The sequence below is a fragment of the Phaseolus vulgaris genome, chromosome 9 (genome assembly GCF_000499845.2).
Source record: "Phaseolus vulgaris cultivar G19833 chromosome 9, P. vulgaris v2.0, whole genome shotgun sequence".
Lineage (NCBI taxonomy): Eukaryota > Viridiplantae > Streptophyta > Magnoliopsida > Fabales > Fabaceae > Phaseolus > Phaseolus vulgaris.
Window position 1 is genome coordinate 16493311 of NC_023751.2, and position 22609 is coordinate 16515919.

Consider the following 22609-nt stretch of genomic DNA (forward strand, 5'->3'; position numbering starts at 1 on the left):
TTTAAATTAGATAAGTCATAGCTTACTTTGAAGAGGTTTGATCGAAAAAAGTAAACATATTACTATAAAACCATATTAATATAAAAAGATATCTTCAATCAAAATCACACGTGTCACATACTAAACCATACATACATTTAAAGAAAAAAACAATAAACTAGATATTGAAAAAAAAACTTATTAAAAATATAATTAATTTAGATTATCATAACTTTTATTGTCTTCTACACTGTGTTATGATAAAAAAACTGACCTTGTAAATTTTGAAAAAAGTAAATATTTTATAGAGTTAAAAAATCAAATATTTTAAAAAATAATAATTTTTTTATATTATATTATGTATAAATTTATAATCTGAATAATAAAATACTAATTTCAACTTAGACTTTCTTATCTAGATTTATAAATCAGTTTTTCACAACTTTTTTTTTTATCTAAGAGTTACATCACTAAAAAAGTATGATTTGCATTCCTTTGTAAAATAAAAAATATTAAATTTTAATAACTATTATTTTCGCTTTGTGTGAAATACATTTTAAATATATATATTCTCATTTTATCCTATTCAAAGGATAACTTTTTAGATTTTCTTTTAAGTCTTAACAATACGAAAGTAAATATTTCTAATAATTTTGACTACGGTAAGAGTTATAGCGTCGTTACTCACTCCGATTTAATATATTTTTACAGTATAATTAATATTTTTTCTCTAGAAAATTTATGATAAATGTATAAACTATTTTTTATAAACATATGAAACTCTTGACTCTAAAGTATATGAAGTTTTTTTTAATAATAAGTAAAATTGTTGATTAATTGTAATATCCAGTCTTTAAAGAATATCTTTAGGTTGTTGTCTATGTAAATATACTTTTTAATTATTATTTACTTGTCTTAAAAAATACATAATTATAACTTATTTATATAAAAATTTGATATTTATGTTCTCTTATATAACTTTATGAGAATTAAAGGTAGCATTATACTTTATTATAAAATTTTAATTATTTATCACATTAAATAATTAATAAATAACATGCTATTTTCAGATCAATAAAAATTAAATTATGATATCTTTCATTGCATACTTTTGGGAAAAACATAACTAAAATGTAAGGAACGAATATATTTAATTTCAGATTTTACAAAAAAACGTTTCCTTACCCTAATGAGCTAAGAAAATAAAGATTTTATTAAAAAAATAAACGTTTTATCATAATTATATCTAATTTTTTCCTTTTTAATACGGATTTGACAGACATAAATTCTGAAATCCTACGTGGCAATTCAGAAATATTTGATTGGGTGAGAGAGCTCAAATTACGTGGGTCGTGTTTAGCAGAGTCACGTTTCACATCGTCGTCACAGTAACGGCAAAATCCAATTGATTCCTGAGAACACAAAGCAATAACAATCACCGTCAATTTACCGTTTGCCAAGATACCTTGATTTTGGTTCTGACCTCTGTAACTTCTCTCTCCCATTCTCACGGTAAATCTTAAAACCCTAACCCTTCTGCAATACTTTTTTATTTCCATTTCCCAGATCAATTTCTCTGTCTATCTTTCTTCGATCTGCTTTGGTACTGGGGCCAACCGCTCCTGCAATTCCCTTTTGCGATTGGAGGTTTCCCTCTTTCCCTTTTCAAGATTGATCCATGATTTTGATTTTCGTTTTCATTTTTTGTGATTCGTGCTGGTTTTTAATCGCAGTGGAGGCCATTATCGCAACATCTGAGTTCATTAGATCCAAAATTGTTCAGAAAAGAGGTCAAGGAGGATGAAGAAAACCGAACGAATTGCGAATTTGGCTTTAACAGGTATGTTTATCCTGTTTCATGCTCCGGTTGATACTCTTATTGAGAAACCTTCGAGTTACAGTGTTATTCATAAAGAGTTTTTTCGGCATTCTAGTAGAATGTAGTTGCTGTATCATTCATTTTCAAATGGATTGAATTGAAATTTGGTTCTAAATTCTGAAATTTTAGGGTATTTAATTTTCGTATCTGGGCATTGTTTAATAATAATCTTAAGAATATCAATGCGTGAGTGAGTTTCTTTTTGTTCCTCATTTTCTCAATATTATTGCAATTTTATTTGTTATCTCAGGTTTAACCTTAGCACCGCTTGTTGTGAAAGTAGATCCGAATTTAAATGTTATTCTGACTGCTTGCCTCACTGTGTTCGTGGGATGTTACCGCTCTGTCAAACCAACCCCACCAACTGTGAGTAGTTAATCTGCTTATGATCTTATTTATATTTGTGTTTTTTCGTGGTTAATCTGATTTCTGTGAATTCTGTTGCAAATGATTTTGCAGGAGACAATGTCGAATGAACATGCCATGCGTTTTCCCTTTGTTGGGAGTGCGATGTTATTGTCACTTTTCTTACTCTTCAAGTTTCTATCCAAGGACTTGGTGAACACTGTATTGACAGGCTACTTCTTTGTACTTGGGATTGTTGCGCTTTCGTATGTTATTTTCCTCATGTTGAATGTGCTTGTCATAGTGTCAATAAAATCTTTTTTTCTTAACATTCTTTGTATTTTATCAAACACTTTCTTTTCAATTGTCTACAGGGCAACAATATTACCGTTTATTAAACGTTTTCTGCCAAAGAATTGGAATGAGGACACCATAGTCTGGCGATTTCCATATTTCCGATGTATGTGACATCCTTGCTACTTTTTTCTTATTGTTGATGACAATATTTTTTCTTTGGACTGCGGTGTATCTAGTTAAAGTCCAACTAATACAGCCTCTGGGCACTTGTACTAGTTGTCATGTGCCCAATGAAATATAAAAAATGCTCGAGGTCTTTATTTATTGACAATTGATTTACTTTACTTTTTTTAGTTATATGTAAATTTTAACCTGATTTTGAACTATTTTCTAGAGAAGGGATTAGAAATTCAACCCATTAGAACACAAAATAAAGATAAATATTCTTACCTCATGGACCCATATGGCTTGTCACAATTATCAAAAGGGGAGTCATTTTCGGATTACTGTGAAATCTGTTGACCTGTTGGTGGTTCTAGCTACTCTCACTAATTATATGATTTGACTTAAGTTTTAAGTTCTCTTGATCAACTATCATCTCTAATGTCTTTGTTTAATTATTATGCTTTACTATGTGTCTTGTTGGCTTTTTAATTCTTTATTTATTATCATTACATGATTATCCTCTTGATTTGAATTGTTTGAGTTGTTAGTTATTTTCACTTGATCAAGTTGACCTTCCTCCATTATGCAGAATATCAATTTCTTTTTTCTTACACTTTTCTCATACAGCTTTGGAGATTGAGTTTACAAGGTCACAGGTCGTTGCTGGAATCCCTGGGACATTTTTTTGTGCTTGGTATGCTTTGCGGAAGCATTGGCTGGCAAATAATATATTGGGTCTTGCTTTCTGTATTCAGGTTTGTTAATATTCTATATATAAATGTTTCTATCAACTATTTTTTATAATACAGTTTTTATCCACAGAACCTATCAATTTATTATATTTTTTATACAAAATTTGTGGTATCCACTCCTGTGGTTTGAACTAATATCTTGTGTGAATTAAGCTTATTGCTTAGAAAATGAATTTTGATAAATAAATTAAACCATTCTATTATTTAAAGCTATAAAGGTGTAGAATTCTGAATCAGTTTTTGATTAGTAAACTGTAATTGACACCAATGACTACATTTTATCACTTGCAGGGAATTGAAATGCTTTCTCTTGGGTCTTTCAAGACTGGTGCTATTCTCTTGGTTGGTGTTTTCTTTCTCTTGTAATTAATGGTGCTCAAAGCGTTAATTTAAGAATTATATACGAACAATCCTTTTGCTGTGGATAAACCAGATCATATGTCTGTATCGTTTTTGAAGAGAAACATTTACCCTTTTTGGTTGTAATAAAGTACAATTAAAAGGCCTTTGGACCTTGACTTGCTCTATCCTCTGATTTCTTTAGCTTCTTTTTGACCTTTTTAATTAATGCAAGCTCGTAAAATGCCTGAGAGAAATTATATTTTATTCCCTACAGATATAATAGTTTAGTCTTACTTTCCAAAAGATAGAAGACATTTTTTTGTTGTACAGTTTTTTTTTTTAAAATATGGTCATTTACTTTCTTATACTCTTGTATTTTACAGGCTGGTCTATTTGTATATGACATATTCTGGGTTTTCTTCACGCCAGTTATGGTCAGCGTTGCAAAATCATTTGATGCTCCAATAAAGGTTAAAACGTTAGCTGAATGAAATTGAAATTTCTTTGTGCATATTTGTTTGAGTTTTAATTGTGTATTTAGTTCGATATTAGACAAAAATTATAATAAATTTCTTCATAATATTGTCATTCAAATTATTTTGCAGCTTTTGTTCCCCACAGCAGATTCTGTAAGGCCATTTTCAATGCTTGGACTTGGTGATATTGTTATCCCTGGTAGGATGACTCTTCATTTATGTATTGATATAATACAGTTCAGTTTTTAATTTATATCTTGTACCAGATTTTGTAACGTATGTTTAGAAGATTTTGAGAAAATGGTTTGGAAAAGATAAAGGACTAAATGATTTTGACGCATGTAAAGTAAGTCTGCATTTCACTTTGCAGTCATGTTGCAACTCAAGTGAATTTTCTGGGCTTAGTGTGGAAAAACATGTTTAAACTGTGTGGTGCTCTAGAGCCTGTAATATTACTAAAATAAATGGATGCCATAGAATGGAATAGAGATTAACTCCCATGTTCCTCCTTCTTGGTTGATTAGATGAGCGAAGATAGAGGAATATTAAAGGTCATGAGTGTTAAATTTTATTATTATAACCCCCCCTATTTGTGGAGGAACAGAAAGTGAGAGTTTGAGGGTGTAGCTCTTTCAGGTTTTCTCTTCCCCTACACGAATTTTTAAGCTTCCTTATAAGGAGACTTGAAGCTAAATTTCAAAATAAAAAACACTTGTGGTGTAATTATCCCACTCCCCTATTATATCAAATGTCTTGTTGGCGTTATAGTTAAGTGACATTGTTCTGATCCTTATTTTTCCCATTATTATGAATAACTTCTTTGTTGCTCTAAACTCTTAAATTTGTTGAGTTTGCCTAACTGATTAAGAGTGTTTTTTACATATTTGTTGCATTCATAAATCCAAATACCATGTTTAAATGGTAGGTCAGATATAGTAGACACAACTTCGTGTTTTTGCTTGTTATTAGTTTACAGTTACAACTTTGAATTAGAGTGATAAATAAATATTATCCCTAGCTGTATGAACATCTTTGACAATAAAGAAGAAAAAGTTTCTCTATAATAATTTGGTTGTTACTTGTTACTTCTATTTATTTGGTTTTGCACTACGTATTTTTTTCCTTCAGGTATTTTTGTAGCACTGGCTTTGCGGTTTGATGTGTCCAGAGGCAAACAGCCCCAATATTTCAAGAGTGCATTTGTAGGATACACTGTTGGCTTGGTCCTTACAATTATTGTGATGAACTGGTTTCAGGCTGCACAGGTAACTGATCTGTTTCATGTAATTTTTTCTTTTATAGGTTTGGGGGATGTGTGTTGTACTAACTAGTCACTAATGCCAATTACTATTCTAATTTCTAATACATGGCTGGCTGAACTTGTACTACCATGGATTTTTGGTGATGAAACTCCTATACTGATTTTTGTCCTTAATTGTTTTCCTTTTGGTAGCCTGCTCTTTTGTATATTGTACCTTCTGTAATTGGATTCTTGGCTGCTCATTGCATATGGAATGGTGATGTCAAACAGGTTTGTTTTCTTTGCTTATATTTTCTGTTTCTTCGTTCTCATATCAATGTTAACCCATCCTTTTTTATCGGTCAAGTGTGTTTCATTATTAGTTTCGCTCGAGTATAACGCTACTTCACTTGTATTACATACCTACCATGTATAATGAAAATATGCAAATTTGATTTATCACTTTTTGAACTCTTTACCCCATCAATGTATCATAGGATGACCATTAATATTTCTGTAAAACTATTGAGAATTTTTTATTAGGAGGAGCCGTGAAAGTCACTAATATTGTGGATTTAGTCATTGACAATAGACTAAAACTTAAATCCTTTAGAATATTAATTGACATGATCGTTAGCACCTGTTTTCCACTAACTATATATACCTTTAACTAGTTTGTTGAACAACCGTTTTCACATTTAAAGCTGTCCATGTTTAGTTTATGAATACCAGCAATTTAAGAAAACTGAAGATACATGGATGCACAAGATGAACTTCTGTTTTCTACCTTCTAAAAGAACTTCGCTTTGTTATGAACAGTTTTAAAAGATTCATGCAATATCTTTTGTTGCAATGGATTATGACTTTGTTTTGGAAGTCATGGATATATGATTTTTTATTTTAAATAGTTACGAGTTAAGACTTGAAGATGGTTAGGATTTATGCGTAACATGTATTCTAACAGTTTTTCATACTCTATCAATGTAGTTGTTGGAGTTCGATGAGTCAAAGGCTGCCAATTCACCTGAAGAGGATGACAAGTCTAGCAAAAAGGTTGAATAAGTTGAAGCTTACCAATACTTCCTAGTCAGAGAAGAAATACTGTTTTTTTTTTCTTCTGAAAACACCGTTACATTAAAAGCTAACTTATTCAGCAGCACCCCTCTGTAACTGATTGTGATTTTAAAAAAATATATTAGTTTTATTTTTCAAATTGGTATTTTGCTTCTGTTCTCGGTACCCACATGCATTATGTTTTTTGATTCTGTGTTAAGTATTGCATGTTATTCCTATGCTTCTGCCGTGTTTTTCTGGAAAACTTATTAACCAATTTAATGTTTATCTTTATCTAAATTGCATCCATTACAAAAAAAATTAGCCTAAGAATGAAAATGACAGTTTTAGTGGTGTTCTGTAAATAATTCTGAAATCCAATGTCTAGTTATATTCTGTAGGATCTGCAGTTTTTAGTTTATTTCGCATTAGTTTGTTTACTTGTAATAATTTTATACGTATGAAGCGTACAAAATAATCTTGTATAGTGCATACACCATGTTTAATTAGACGTGGCTTCTACCGCATATTAGTCAAACTATTTCAGGCTTAGATGATTTATTAACTAGGACGCGTTTGTTCACAGATTAAGGTTGAAGTTTTAGCAGTTGGAAGTTGTTACTTCCTAAGCCGTTAAATAAGTCTTGCAACTAAAGAAATATTTGCAATTCGCGGTCAAAGAATTCCTTATATGCTGACACATATCAGTTAATTTCGTTGACATTTCTAGTTTGTCTGCTTTCACCATCTTTGTTAATTTACTCCATCTCTTTATTCAGTTCCTTTCTCAACAATTAAGTTCATGATTGAATTTAAAGTTTTAATTTAAGTGTAAGATAAATTTCAATTTCAGGCTGAGTTTGCAAATCTAGTGATTTTTCTAAAATAAGATTTTTCAGAAAAAAAAATTTGTGAAAATGTGCTTTAAGAGCTGTCAAATATGTCTTAAAAATATGATTACAAATGTTATTTTTTATTGTGCAAACAAGTATTATAAATGAATTTGTCTCCTTTCTCACAACTTATTTTTCTTCAAAATATCATCACCATCTATTGTTTAATTCAGTTTAAATGTAATGTATACTACTTATACTTATATATAAAAAAGAGCTTACTTTGTTAAATTTAAAAGAATTTTCATATAATTTTTTAACAAATGTCAGTAGAAATTAGTAGTAAGCAACAAATTGTTTTAAAGTGTTATCAGTATAGAGATATAATTGAAATATATTATTTAATGATTTTTATGTTTGACTAAATTAAATTTGGTTTAAAAATATATTTTATTTTTTAATTATAAAATAGATTAATGTATGAAATTATAATTATTAGTTGAATTTCATTTTTAACGAGTGGGGATGATTAAAATTATTAAGGTAGTTCGCTAATTCTGTCAATATAGAATTATATAAAAGTATTTTATATACATTGTCTTATTATTTCCTTAAACAAACTTTAATGAAATGTAAGACCCAGTTTATTTATGTTACGAGATCTCGTTAAATGGAAAATTAGTGTATCTTTTGAAAAAAAATGTTCATAAATAATTTTAAAAATAATTTATTGTTCCCCAATTTTATTTTATTTTTATCTTTCTAACCTTCTAATTACTCTGCCTCATTTCTAAACTTCTAAATAATCTACTTTATATATAAGTTTTTTAATGGATAATTTTTCACAATCAACTACACTACAAAGTAGGTAGCAATGAGTAAATTAAGATAGAATGACTGAGTAAATCAAGATAGAATGATTAAATTTTAATCAGAATACGTTCTTGTTTTCCTTATCGACAATCCTATCCCCTTTCTTCTCTTTTTTTTTAGCTTGGGAAGCTATACAAACTCCATGTGTCTTCATCTATTGAAAAATAGGAATGTAGTGATAATTTGAACAAGTGATATTGGTAGTGCATGTTGAAATTTGGAGGTTCTATTACCTTACTTGGAGTTTTTGGATACTAAGGTTGTTGTTCTTATAAAGCAAGTTACTTATATATAAGAGGATTTAATAATTTACATTTTTTTTCTATTATTTTAGTTAGATGTGTTAGAAATGTGTTGTAATGTTGAAGAGTTGATTTTGTATTGATTGAGGTTGAAATATTTGAAATTATGCTAGAATGCATCCATTCATATTACACTAATTGTTGCTAAATTGTGAGTTTGAAGTAGTAATAATTAGTTTGAGAGGTTTTTTCAACAAAACGAAGTTAAAAATGATTTGAATGTGATGTGTTTAAACTTACTAAAGCTGATAAAAAAAAAAGTTAAAATGAGATATTTATTGTTTTATTGTTACTTTTGAAGCAAACAATGAAAAGTTGGAGTTTTTTTGGAAGTTATTTTGGAACATGAAGAGTTCTATAACAAATGATATTACTCAAATAATAGTTGTGATACTTTAGAAATAACTATGAACTATGAGGCTCAGACACTTCTCTTAAATGGCATGTCTGTGTTGGACATACGTATCGGTGTCGACACTCGTATGAGACTCGTAAAACACTTATTGGTGAAGTATTCAATTCAAAAAAATATTTATTGCATTTATGAAAATTCTAACACGGTTCTAACACAATTTTAAAAATATAAATACAATGATTTTCTAAAAACTTAAACTTATTGTATAAATTTTTATTATGATTATAAAAATAAAGAACAATTTCTTTTGAATCAGTCATAAAAAACATCTTCCTTCCAAAAAAAACATCTGAAATATACTTGTGCACATAAATATTTATTGTCAATTTATATAATTTATAATTATATAATATATAGATATGTGTCCGTGTCCGTATTTGTGTCGGTAACACATAGACTATGAGAGAGTAAAGTTAAAACATTATATATATTGATAATATAAAGTTTCCAAATAATAATGTTTAAGATTATACGTATATGGTTTACATATATATATATTATATTTGTCACCTTAAGTAAAATTACTCAATTTATTAAAATATGTCTGTTTGCATGAACCAAACACCTCATAGTCTAAAAAAATACCAATGATTAGACAGAAAGTATTTAAAATGGAAGATATTAGGTATAAGATAAATGTTAACCGTAAGGACAAAAAAAGCACTTTTTTGTAATTTAATATCTCTCTAACATGAATTTTAGTTTTTGATTAATTTCTTAATGATCATCTAAGAATCCGTTTTCCATTCTAATTATAAATATCTGTGGAATTAATGACACATGTTAAAGTTACAATTATTTTTTCATTGTTCAAGGATTGCAAACTTGAACACAATAATGAAAAGTAATAATTTTAGTACATGCGTCAGCACATTATTATAATGTGAATCTTGGGGAGGACGCAACAAAAGTACTTTGTTGTCAACGGCAATATAAATGTTATGATGTTACCTCTTATCTTTTAAAATGTTATATTTTCAAAAATATTTTATTTAATTATCATATTGTTATGTAAATAGGAAAAGAATAAAATAAAAAATTATAGATATTTTATCAGAAAATAACTTTAAACAACACTTAAAAAATCAGAAGAAGAGTATTTACAATGCTATATAAGGAGAGAAATAAGTAAAATAGGAAAATATGCCATTATTTTATTAAAATCAAGAAAATTTATGATATTTTTTCTGTTAAAAAATATTATATTAATATCATCATTTATTGTTCTTGAGTTCATTTGTTTCTTCAATTATTTAGCTATTTTATTTTTTTTTCCCATGGAATAAATTTTGGAAATCTTATAGCTTTTACAATATATTTTTCTTAATTCATGTTCTTAAAGAAAGTTTAATTAAAATATGAAGTCCCAAAGTGAGTGTCCGTACTATTTGCTGTAAACGTAAACATATTTTACATATTAAAATAATGGAAATAATTTAAAAAAATTAAAAAGTAAAGTATTATATATATATATATATATATATTCTTTTTCATACTCGTATTGTGGTGTATACAATTTTTTTTCTGATTTTTTCTAATTTTTTATTTTATTATTTTATTATTTTATTAATATAATTGAATATTTTGTTATTTTATATGAATTATTTAAAAGTAAAACTATTTTTTTAATTTTTTAAATTAATATTAAGGGACAATTTTATATGCAAACTAATGTTCTACTCATTTTTTATTTTTTATTTTAGGGTAACAATTGAAAGAAAGAAAAAACTTTGTAAATTTGTATGTTAAATTTTTATTATTGTAAATTTTAAGAAGAAGAGAAAAAAGCAAATACACATACGTAATATTATATGTATTTTTGCTAATATATATAACAAAAATATGTTTTAAGTTAAAATTGAAATAACAGAAGTTAAAATTTCTCTTTCACCACAATTGTTGCAAAAAAAGAAAAAAATTCTATTACCGTCCTAACTATAAAAGTAAAGTTTAAATTTGTTCAAGTCAAAACACAATATAAAATCATGAAATTTTCAATAATGTATAACTTTTACCAATCACGTGGAAATCGTGGATTGTGCATTATCCGCGTTATTCACAATGTATAGTTGGGATTTTTTTTTATGCTATGAAAAGTTTAGATGTGAAAGTTATTGACATCATCATATTTCCGTTGCAAACTTAACTCATACACCAATGGTTAATATCTTTTGAAACCTTCTTCAGGATAAGGTTAAAAAAATAAGCTTTAGTTATACGTCACATTGAAGTATGTAATATGTGATCAAAATTGTTAATGTTAAAAGACAAATATGAATGCAAGAAAAAACATTAATTCAATGGTTGTGTTGGATGTTTTGAGTTCTGGGTTTTAATAAAGCACATTTATCTTTAGGTCTTAATTTCATAAAAAATATGTTTTGATATTTAATAATTACTTCACAATCTCATTTTAAACTAGCCTGGTGATTTGTAATATTTTTTTAATAGTTACATTAACAGCTAAACATTTTAACATCAAAACACACTCATATATATTAAAAGCAATAACAATTATAAAATATATATTTTTTAATCTTTAATTCATCTATACAATAAATATTGTTCTTGCTGGTTGACTTTTTTATAGGTTGACTTGAGTGGAAAGCTTTGCTCCTAACTTGTCTCCTCAGGATTTTGTTCTGCGTCTTCTTGTTGCACTGGAACATGACTCTGTTGGGACAGAGAGGCCCTACCTATTGATCACACTCCGACGATCAAGTCAGTGAGAGCTTATGAAAATAAGATAAATACCTACATGCCTAGACCGAGGTTCCGAGATCCCGAGCATTCCTGCCAAGTACACAAGCCCCCAGGCTCGAGCTGAGCTTGGGTAAGCGAAAAGGCTTTCAAGTGCTTTGGTGGCTGACTTGACAGTTTCTCAGTGGGTAGGTGTGGCGCAGTATACGAAGCGTTTATGAATTGACGTCTAACCACACTAAATCCCAAGCGTACATGTGGCACCTCCATCAACGGTGGGAAAGCATTGTCAATATTCCATTTTCCTTTGAAATTCCCACTCCTACTCCACTATTCCATTTCCCCAAAAATCTCTAAAACGCTCTCCTCCTGTCTTCTTCCTCATGCAATCTTTCACTCTTTAGAAAACTCCTCGCACTCTCAAACTTCTTTCTAGAGCCTTTCCTTTTCCTCTTGCACCATCAAGATCTTCTACAATAAAGAAAACTTCTTTCTCTCACCCACTTATCATAACAAGTATTTCCTCTTTACCATTCTCTATCATCGAGCATTCATTTACCGATTATACTGCCTGGGTTGGGATTTTTTCTGGATTCACCATTTTCTGTTGGTGATTATTGCTTACTTGTTGATTGCATTGTAGGAACTTAGAACATGCTCTTATTTTATTCTTAACTTGCTCATATTGCTAGTCTGAACAATGTTTGTATCTGCTTTGCGTTTGTGTTTTTGTGTTCTAGATATAACTTGCAATGGACTACAAAACCTTGTATCCTTGGGCACCCCAAAACCTTTTAGATGAAAGCTCTTCTTACACCTCGCATGAGCTTTTTATAACCCTAAGAAAAAGTGATTGTCATTTTGGTAAAGAGGATGATAGACTGAACATAGTTCCGTGTATGGAGGATGAGCCCATATGCTACAATGAATCCTTGGACCCTAAGGGTCCATTATGTTTCTTCTACGCAACTGTTTTCAAAAAAGTTCTTTTGCACCTTCCCTTAACCATTTTTTAAAAAGAGTTGTTGATCAAGCTAAATGTGGCTCTTGCCCAGCTACACCCAAATAGCTGGACATTGATTTGTGCCTTCTTCATTCTCTGTTTCCAGCTTGGCATTTCGTCGACTGTGAAAGTTTTTCTTTACTTTTTTTAGGCAAAGCGCTTGGGCTGCCAATTGTGGGTGTCTCTCAATGGTGTATCTGGAAGAGCTTTGCTCACCCTCTTCCAGACTTCATATAAAAACTTTAAAGGTAAATTTCTAAAAATCTGATGTAACAAAAGGAATCTGACCCTTCTGGACGGGTTCCCTTTATATTGGACTAAAGAGCCAAGATTCCAAGGTGCTTGGTGCCTGGAAGACCTGCCCCTCTCAAATCAGGAGGTTTGCAAGTTTCTGTCGAGCTTGAAGGTTGTCTTTGACACCGCCTTCCTTCTAAGAAAAGAGTTCACTCTTGGTGCTTTAAAGACTTATACTGGTATTCTCCATTCCTACCCTTAGTGAGACAAACCTTTGCTTTTTGTACTAACCATTCACTTGTTTTCTTTGCAGGAAGGATGTTGTCCAAATTCAACAAGAGCTAGAGGAGGTGGCCAAGAGGATGAGGGTTGTTGCCAACATGCTCAAGGATTCCTTAACGCAAAAGCTTAAAATTGTTGCCACCACCACCCAACTGACGACAAGGAAACCACCTCAGAGCTGGTCTTTACAAGAAAGAGGAAGGTAATCGTTGCCCTTACCGAGCACTCTCATTTGGATGGGCGTTCTCCCTCTCACAATGTTGCTCCCTCTGAAGGGCAAACTATGCCCCAAGATATGATGGTTGTCCAAGAGGGCAAAATAGAGAGCTTTAAAAGAAGAAATCTATGACGCTCCCACATTCCTTGAGGAAGTCCTGCTATCTGCCGAAGAGAAGGAAAGGCTTATGACGCACAACGAAAACCACTTAGTTCGTGAAGCCATAAGAAAATTCGACCAAGCCCTTGCCACAAGTTGCTTGGGTGCTGCCAAAATAAAAGAGAGGAAAGTAACAGAGGACTTGAAAGCCCAGAAGATCTCTGAGGTCCGCAAAGAGATGGAACTCTTGCAAAATCAGCTTCAACAAGAAGTTGGGTGACACTTGGCCAAGAATAATCAACAATCTAAATATATCCACTCTCTGACTAGTAGAGATTTATATTTGCCATCCAAGCACCACAATCTATGTATGCAATAAATTTAAATATAATTTAAAACAAAACAAAAAAATCTACTAAAAACAACTTCTAATAAAAACAAATGTTGTTCTTTCCATCGATATCACTAATGTAAGTTTTGATATAAGAAAATACTAACATATTTTTTTAAGATTTTAGAGAAAAGTTTGAAAAACTTTTCAACTTAAATAATAAAATATTTATATTTAGTATCAATTAAATTAATTCTACTTCTATGTTAAATGATTCCTTACATAATAAAAACCATATATACTTTAAGACATGTAATGGAATATGAAAATAAAAGTTTGTAATCTTTAAAAGAATTTTTTATTTTATTTTAATATTTTTAGTCCTGTATTTTTTGTATTTTTAGTCTCATAAAATTTATTTTGTTATTTCAATACTATATTCTAGTATTTTGTTTTTTATACATAAAATTAAACATGTTTAAATAATAGTTGTTTAAAAAATCGATATTAAATATTATTTACAAAGGCAAAAAATTATAAGTAACTTTCCCTATTTTCAATATTTTTATTAAATATAAATAATCTTTTATTATATGCGTAAAAAAGAACTAATACTTTTATTATATTAAATTAATGTTAAAATTATAATAATTTTAATATTAAAAAACATGTATGGCTACAAAAATAATTAAAAAGTATTATTACACTATTAATGTATATGAATGTGTGGAGAGAATATTTGTATTATCTTTTATTATTTTTCATATATTTTAAATTATGCATGATTTTGAAATATTAGAACTTTGTGTGACAGCTACCAAACCCGAACATTAGATTCACATTTCTTACAACAAACAAGATGTGCATTTAAAATAATAAATTAATGCTTTAAAGTCAATGGTTTAGCTGGTCAAAGTACGGAATAATCTGTTTTTAAAAAAATATTCTCTCCCATTACTCCTTCCCTCACTATTTTTTATACGTCTTTTAAATTTATTTTATAGAAATTAAAAAATAGAATAATTTTTTTAGTCTAATAAAATAATTATACATGTTATTATTATTTCCATTTATTTCTCATCTAATATAATAAATATGTGTATAGATTATTTAAAAATTATTACAAGGATTAAAATATGATAGAAAAAAATTATAAATACATTATTAAAATTATAAAAATAAAGAAACAATATCATTTCCTTTCATAATTGTGACAAAATAGAAAAAACGAGAGTGTAATATTTCACGATTTAATTACATTTGGATTGTAAAAAAATTCAAAAGAAAGGCATAAGAAGTAATAAAATAAAATAATTTAGTGAACTAATTATATATCAATTTAGAAATTATTTATTAATAATAGAATTTAATTTAGATATTAATAAATATTTTAGTATCTAAAATTGTATTTAATTTAGTCAATACAATGACTAATAATTTTTTGTCTCTAAAATTAATTTTTATTTAATGTTTTTCTTGTGGTGAATGTCCAAATAGATAATTATTAATTTTTAATATGTATTTAAATAATAAAGTATAAAATAATCTTTTTAAGTATTAGGTTTCATCAAATACAAGTGTCTAGTTTAGATTGACAGTCACAAGTTGTGATGAGAATCAAATAAAGGAGGCTTTTATTAATGGAGGAAGAGGACATCCACCCTCACATTTGAAGTTCTTCCTTCTAGTCTTCTCAAAATTAAAAGAAGAAATAAAATAAAGATGAGGCCCAAGCCCAAAGCCCAAGCCCAAGCCCAAGAAGGCCAAAGCCCAAAGAGCCCAAGTCCATCCCATGAGGGGCAAGGCCAAGCTTTGAAATACTCTTGTATAGTTTTAGGAGGTTTGGTTATTAAATAAAGGTGTGTGAAAATGTAAAATAAAGTCACATTGTCCATGTGACTTAGGAGAGTGGTGTAGGTGTAGTTTTTGGGAGGTGTCATAGTAGAAAAAGGTCACACCTCCCATGTGACTTGTTTTTGGTGGGAATTTCAAATGAGTTTATTTGAAATTTCCCACCTATTTTTCAGCACCTTAGGCTATAAATAGAGGTGCTTCCTTTGTAAAATTGAGATTTGAATTTTATCTAAAGAAACTATACTCAAAATTGGAGTGAGCATTTGGAGAGCTTTGAGCTTCTTCTCTAGTCTTATCTTGAAGGACCATGGTTTCCTCAAGTGGCGGCTTCCACACTCATCTAGGAGCATCCATTCTTCTAGTGGCGTGATCATCCAACCTATCTTCCATCTTCATGAGCATTCTCTTCTCCTTCCTTTCTTCTTCTTCAATTTGTTCTTATTGCCTTGAGTTTTGAGTTGTTTTTGTTTCGGTTCCTTTAATTTTCCAGCACCTATTTTCTGTTTAGTTTTTAAATTCTGTTCGGTTCTTTTGTTTTGAAGTTCAATTCTGTTCGGTTTGTTCTTTTCCTTCTCCTTTGTTGATTCAATTTGACAATATTTGGTTCATCCAAATGAGTTTGGGATTTGGTACTTGTTTTGGTGAGTTCTTGATCTTAGAACTATGATCCAACTTCTAAGAAAGTGCCTCTACATTTTCCAGCTCAAGGTGATTCCTCAAAGTGTCAAGAATCTTGTTCTATGTGGCTATTGGAATCACATCAAGTTGTGTAGTTAAATAGATATAAATGTTATTTGTTGTGTGTTTAAGAGGTGGTTTGTTTGATAGATGCACAAACATCTTGTTGTCTTTGCTTCTTTTGATAAGTGAAGTCTATATGAGACAATAAGAACACAACATTAAGCTAACATTATACAATTTAAAATATTTTTTATCCTTTTGATTCAAAAAAATTTCAAAAGGACACTCCTCATGTTGATCAATAGCTTAAAAGAGTGAACATATCTTGTATCTGTCTTAGAACATAACTTTGTTTTTTAGTTAAAAACCCTTGTGATCTTTTGATCATACATATGTAGTCAAACATGTTTTATCCAGGAGTGGTTGTATTTTAAACAATATTTGATTTTTAATCAAGAATAGTTGCGTTTCAAAAAATATTTGATGATCTAGTTTGGAGTGATTGTGTTCTAAATAATGTGAGGTTTTTAGTCAGAAGTAACTACGTTACATATAATACTTGAATTTTTAATCATGAGTGTCTATGTTTCTAAACAATACTCAAGTTATTTTAACCATGAGTGGTTGAGGTCCAAACAATACTCGTTGGTATCTTCACAATATTAGTATGTTTAGTGAAATTCAATCAAAGTTGATTAAGAACTAAACATATTTTGAATTTTACCGACAAATCAGTGTACAAACATAATATAAATTTTCTCTCTCCAATATTTCTATGTTTCATGTTATTTAAGTGTATTCAATAACAAGAGATTTATGAAAAAGTCTATTAAAAAGTATTTTTTGGATAGTGCGATCAAGTTGAAGTTGTTTAATGACTTTTTATTAGACACATAATTTGATGTGAGTTGATTTTAGGATTGCACATTTTCGAGGTTGCACTTTTGTTTATGATTTTTGGATTAACAAATATGGTGATAAGCTCAAAGAAGATTGTCACTGAAAACGAACTTAACCAAATGGTTAAGTAAGTGTGAAGGTTCTCTTTTAGAGAGCAAAAGAGAAAGCACAATTATAGAGTGAAGATGATGATGTTTGTGGAATGGAACAAAGCAAAAAGGAAACAATGGATAAGCATTATGACCGAATAGTAAAAGAAGAAAACAATAGCACAAATGAAAAGGAATTATGGAAAGCGTAATAGAAGAAAGCAAAAGAGAAAGATGATAGAAAGCTTATGGAGTCGAAGATGGATCACGTCACTTAGAAGGATGGGAGCTTTCAAAATGAGTGGTGAACAGTCGTCACTTAAAGTATGCTCTTATAAGATAAGACCTAAGAACTTTAGGAGAACAAATCTCACTAAACACTCAAGCAGAGTTTCTTTTATATATTCAAATTCAAGGTGAAAATACAAGAGGTAAGGCACCCTATTTATAGGAGAAAGTGCCTTGGAGGACAAGAGAGAGGGAGAGGGGCATTAGTGTGCGACCCAAGCTAGGTCTTTCCTTTTAGAATCTAGGGTAAAATGTGACTATAAGGGGCAATCCAAATTCTTTTTAGAAGCTAGGGAAAGTTAAGTTTGACTCAAGTCCAATTTATGCTAAGTACACCCTAATCTATTGAAATTAAAAACAAAGAAATTAGTTGGTACTTAGCTCAAAACTACTGACTATGGACTGATCCTGATCTAGCCATGCGTCCATTGTCATATTTCTGGTCATCCTTCTGGAAGGTTGGACTAACTTAGTGGTGACTCTATCTTTCAGGGTTCTATCACAATTCTTATCGAATTTGCTTTAGAATGTCTTTGTCTTGCTTCAACTTCATTTCACTATATCTATAAAATAGAAATTTTCAAAAATTTCAAATAATTATTAAAATATAATTCAACTATTCATTTTTGTATTTTTTTTATCTAATTTTACAATTTAAAATTATTAAAGCTAATAAAAATTGATAAGATCTGAATAAAGAAAAATAAAAATAAAATAATTTCTTTAATATTTTTACTATCGATTGATTTTAGTTTCATGTTTTTCTAAATAATTTTCCACCGTAATTTAAATTATAGTAGTCTTTTATTCCTTCACCTACTCTCGCTTTTATTTAGTTGTCATAACTCAATTATAACAAAACATACTAATTTATTTTTTTAATAGAAAATGTTTATATACATTTGGGATAAATTTATGTATTTTTTTCATAAAATAAAATGTACATGTTTAATAAAAGGTAGTTTTGCGATTTTTTACAAAGGTGTAATTATTTGTAAAATTTATGTAGATGTCATATTTTAAAAAAAGTATAAAAATAGACAAATCTTATTTTGTAAATTTAAATAAAAAGTGATGTTTACAAACACAATTTTAAGGTTATATATATATATATTAATAAAGTTGTATTTTATAGGTCATATTTTTCTAAAATGGTGTTAAGAAACATTATTTACAATGATTCATTTACGAAAGTATTAATAATATATAAAGTTCAGTTCTTGGTGTGTTTTTTCTTATAATAGTTTTAAATGTAAGGTTATTGGGATCATATTTTTATTATTATTTAGTTATAAATAATAAATAAGTAACAAGGTCTATGACTAGATAATGATAAACAGACAGATAAATTGATTCCATTAGCATATGTCACTTTCGTGATCAAAGGAAGAACTATATAATTAAAATTAGAATGACATACATGAAAGAATACAAGTTGACATGATTTTAAAAATAAAAAACATTCAAAAATAATAATAAAATGTGTTTTTTATTTTTGTACTATATATTAATATTACATGTGAGTGGATGTAAAATTGTTGACGTGTCGGTGATTTCCAAATTCCTTTAAACTTCATTTCTAGAACACTGATGTTTTGTGGTTGGGTACTTGCGAAAGTACTTGATTTATGGACTTTTACTTTTATGGACTTTTACTTTTATGGACTGACTATCAGTTACTAACTAGCGATTCCTTAATATCAGGGATGTCAGCTGAGTTAATCAGTTATTCCTGTATATTTTGATATATTTGTTGACTCGTTCAATATTAATTATAACTTACTTATTTATTACCTTCTTTAAATAGGACGATCGATTATAGGAATCGAGATTGGTCCATCCAGTACTGGTACAATCTTAGAGGAAAAAAATTAACACTTTAAAACACTACTCCAATAAAAAAAAACATAAAAATTAAGATAATTTTAAAATCATATTTCCAAGAACTAACTTCTTTATTTTAAATTTTTACAACTCTATTTATTTACTTCCATAATTTTCTCAAAACTTACCTATTTACTAAAAATCCACAAATAATTGTATGATTAGTTGATTCTAATGTAATTATATATTTTTGTAACACTAGTTATTTTTTAATTATGAAAATAGATTTAAATTAATGAAAATTGATTAATTATTCAAGACTTTTTGTTTACGTGGAAAGGAAAAACAATTTGGAATTGAAGTATGAGTAAGGTGTCTTATGATCTTATCATGTTATGAATCTTTCATTATTATACAACTGTCAAACGAATATTCACGAACAGATCTGAATCAGAAAAAAAATATTAAACATATCAATTATCATGTTCATCCTAATTCTCAGTATAATATAATATATTAATTTTACTGACGCCAAATTAATGTCGGTCAGATCCCATATGATTAATATTAATTATACAATTAACTACTAATTGTTTATCAAAATATTAGTAAATAATTTAAATATTATTATTATTATAAGAAATTGTTGATTTATTGTATATGAAAAGGAATTGGATAAAACATTATTTCTCTTATTACTATAATAGTAGATTTTAATTAATTTACAATATATAATTGAGAATATTTAACTAACTATTGAATAGTATAATTCTCAATAAATTAAGAATTGCACTATCATTAAACATATTGAATATGAATCTAATAGAGACTACTTAATAACATGTATTCTTAATATAAGCAAGGTTGGATGCAAAGATGTTATAATTTAATTTTCAAACTGGGAGAAAAGCCCTCACATTAGACATTGGATCTCAAAAAATTAATCCTGTAAATATAAATCAATAATTACATTAATCTAAATATTAAAAAAACTAAAATGGTATCACTAACCTATGTTTAAGAGAAAAATAATAACATCATTTAAAAATAAATAACATTAAAAATTTAAATTTAAAAACTTCATTACAAAGAAAATTATTAAATAAAAAGTATTTTTAAAGATTAAAAAATAATTCATTATTATATTGATTAAATCAAAAATATATTTTTTAAAATATTAATAAAATAATTTTTAAATTAGTTTTAAAATTAGTATTTAATAATTATTTTTATATATAAATAGTGTAATTTTATTTATTATTTTTTGAAATGACAAAAGTTATTTCATAATTAAACAAGTAATATATGTAGAGTACACTTTCAAGTATGATTTTAGTTTAATATAAAGATTGAAACAGTAAATGAGAAATTGTACAATTATGAAATAATTTTCTTTTTGTCTATTAAATAAATATAAAATTAAATTAAATTAAATTATTTTAAATAAAACTAAAATGAAGACACATGTTCAATAATGCAACCCTGTTATTTGGGTCAAGTATTCAATGCTACTGACCTGTCTTTGAAATTTGGAATATAGTTTTGTAAACATTTATCTGTACCTTCATAAACCTCATCCTTCCCACAACAACACACTGAATAATTCTGAATAATTGTACTATGACGTTGCTATAACCCCACATTCTAGAAATGACACTAAACATGATCATGAGATGACAACACCTCAAAAATTATTTTTTAAGAAACAAAATACCAAAACTGACTTTAAGCTTCCTCGTACAGACATGTCTTTTGAGTTGTGCAGAGAGAAAACCAATTTCATTCTTCTAGTTTTAACACAAATAATTCTATAACTAATTTGTGTTTCTTTCCAACTATCTATAATGGAGAGAGTGAAAGAAAAGTACTTTTATGTTTATTTCAATGATTTTGAAGATGAATGGGTGGATGGCGTGAGAGTTAGATTTATTTTTTATTTTTCACATAAATAAAAACTAATTACATGTACAATTATTATATTTTTCATGTCTTTTATTACCATATATAATATATAAAATTAAATATTACATAAATTTTTATTTAATAACTTTAAAAATATTTAATTATACTATTAATAACTACATATATAATAAAAAATTATAAAATAAAATTATAGTATTAACAAAAACATATATAATTATATAAAATAATAAATATATATAATTATTATTATTTTCATAAATTTTAATATATTTAATAAATTTATTTCAAATTAACAAAACAATATTTCTATTATATTTCTTAATTTTTCATTAAAAAATAAAAGTAATTATAGATATTATATATTATAAAAATTTAATTAACTCAAATATAAAAAAAATCATAATTCATTATTTAAATATTTTTTAATAACAAGGATAAATTTTTAAACTTACATTTTACATCTTTAAAATAATTTCTAAAATACCTCTCAACTATCATATCACTCACAACACAAGTCTCAATAAACATCATCACAAATTTACTCTATCTTTCCCTCAATTCAAACAAAGTCACATTTTCTGATAGATCCTGTTTAATCCTCACAAATTCACTCATTTCCTTTCCTGCAAATCTTCCTCACAAATTTACTCTATTTTCTTTCAATTCAAACAAAGACACATTTTCTGATACATCTTGTCTAATCCTTACAAATTCACTCATTTTCTTTCTCGCAAATCTCCTCCTCAATCCAAACACAACTAATTCTTCTGGAGAGATATGAATACCAACATGATAATACGTGATAAATTTTACAGATATTTTAATTTACTTGTGACTAATTAAAATTATAAGTAATATATTAATTAATAGATATCAGTATTAAGAAAACACAGACATTGTGACTTTTATTTATATACATATTTATTATATATTATTAAAAAATAAATTATAAAATAATATTTAATTTTATAAAAGTATTTTATAAAATAAGGTTTAGTCCATTCATATATTATATTATGAATTTTTTTATTTTTAATGTAAAAACTCTATGTTTTAATAAATTATAATTTGTTGTATTGACTGATAAGTCATTATCAGAATCTTTCTTAAATAAAAACAATTTATACTCTAATCCTCAAATTCCAAAACAGTAATTTATTCTTGTTTCTAATTACTAACTCCAACTTTACTCTGTTGATCCACCGTTTACGTCAAACACGGATGATAAGTTCT

General features: G+C 27.9%; 1 protein-coding gene across 2 annotated transcripts; it reads left to right on the plus strand.

Moving 5' to 3' along the window:
• The first annotated feature begins 1326 nt into the window (after positions 1 to 1326).
• On the plus strand, positions 1327 to 6688 carry LOC137821000 (signal peptide peptidase). Of its 2 annotated transcripts, none has more exons than XM_068625386.1 (12): positions 1327 to 1491; positions 1713 to 1819; positions 2109 to 2224; positions 2318 to 2469; positions 2578 to 2663; positions 3293 to 3420; positions 3709 to 3759; positions 4143 to 4229; positions 4365 to 4434; positions 5364 to 5500; positions 5689 to 5766; positions 6463 to 6688. In XM_068625386.1, exons 2-12 carry the CDS (start codon positions 1780 to 1782, stop codon positions 6535 to 6537), a joined length of 1020 nt encoding a protein of 339 aa, XP_068481487.1. In that variant the 5' UTR covers positions 1327 to 1491; positions 1713 to 1779; the 3' UTR covers positions 6538 to 6688. The 2 variants fall into 2 exon arrangements, with proteins under 2 accessions (XP_068481487.1, XP_068481486.1); XM_068625385.1 differs by having other exon boundaries at positions 1407 to 1626.
• Positions 6689 to 22609: the final 15921 nt, after the last annotated feature.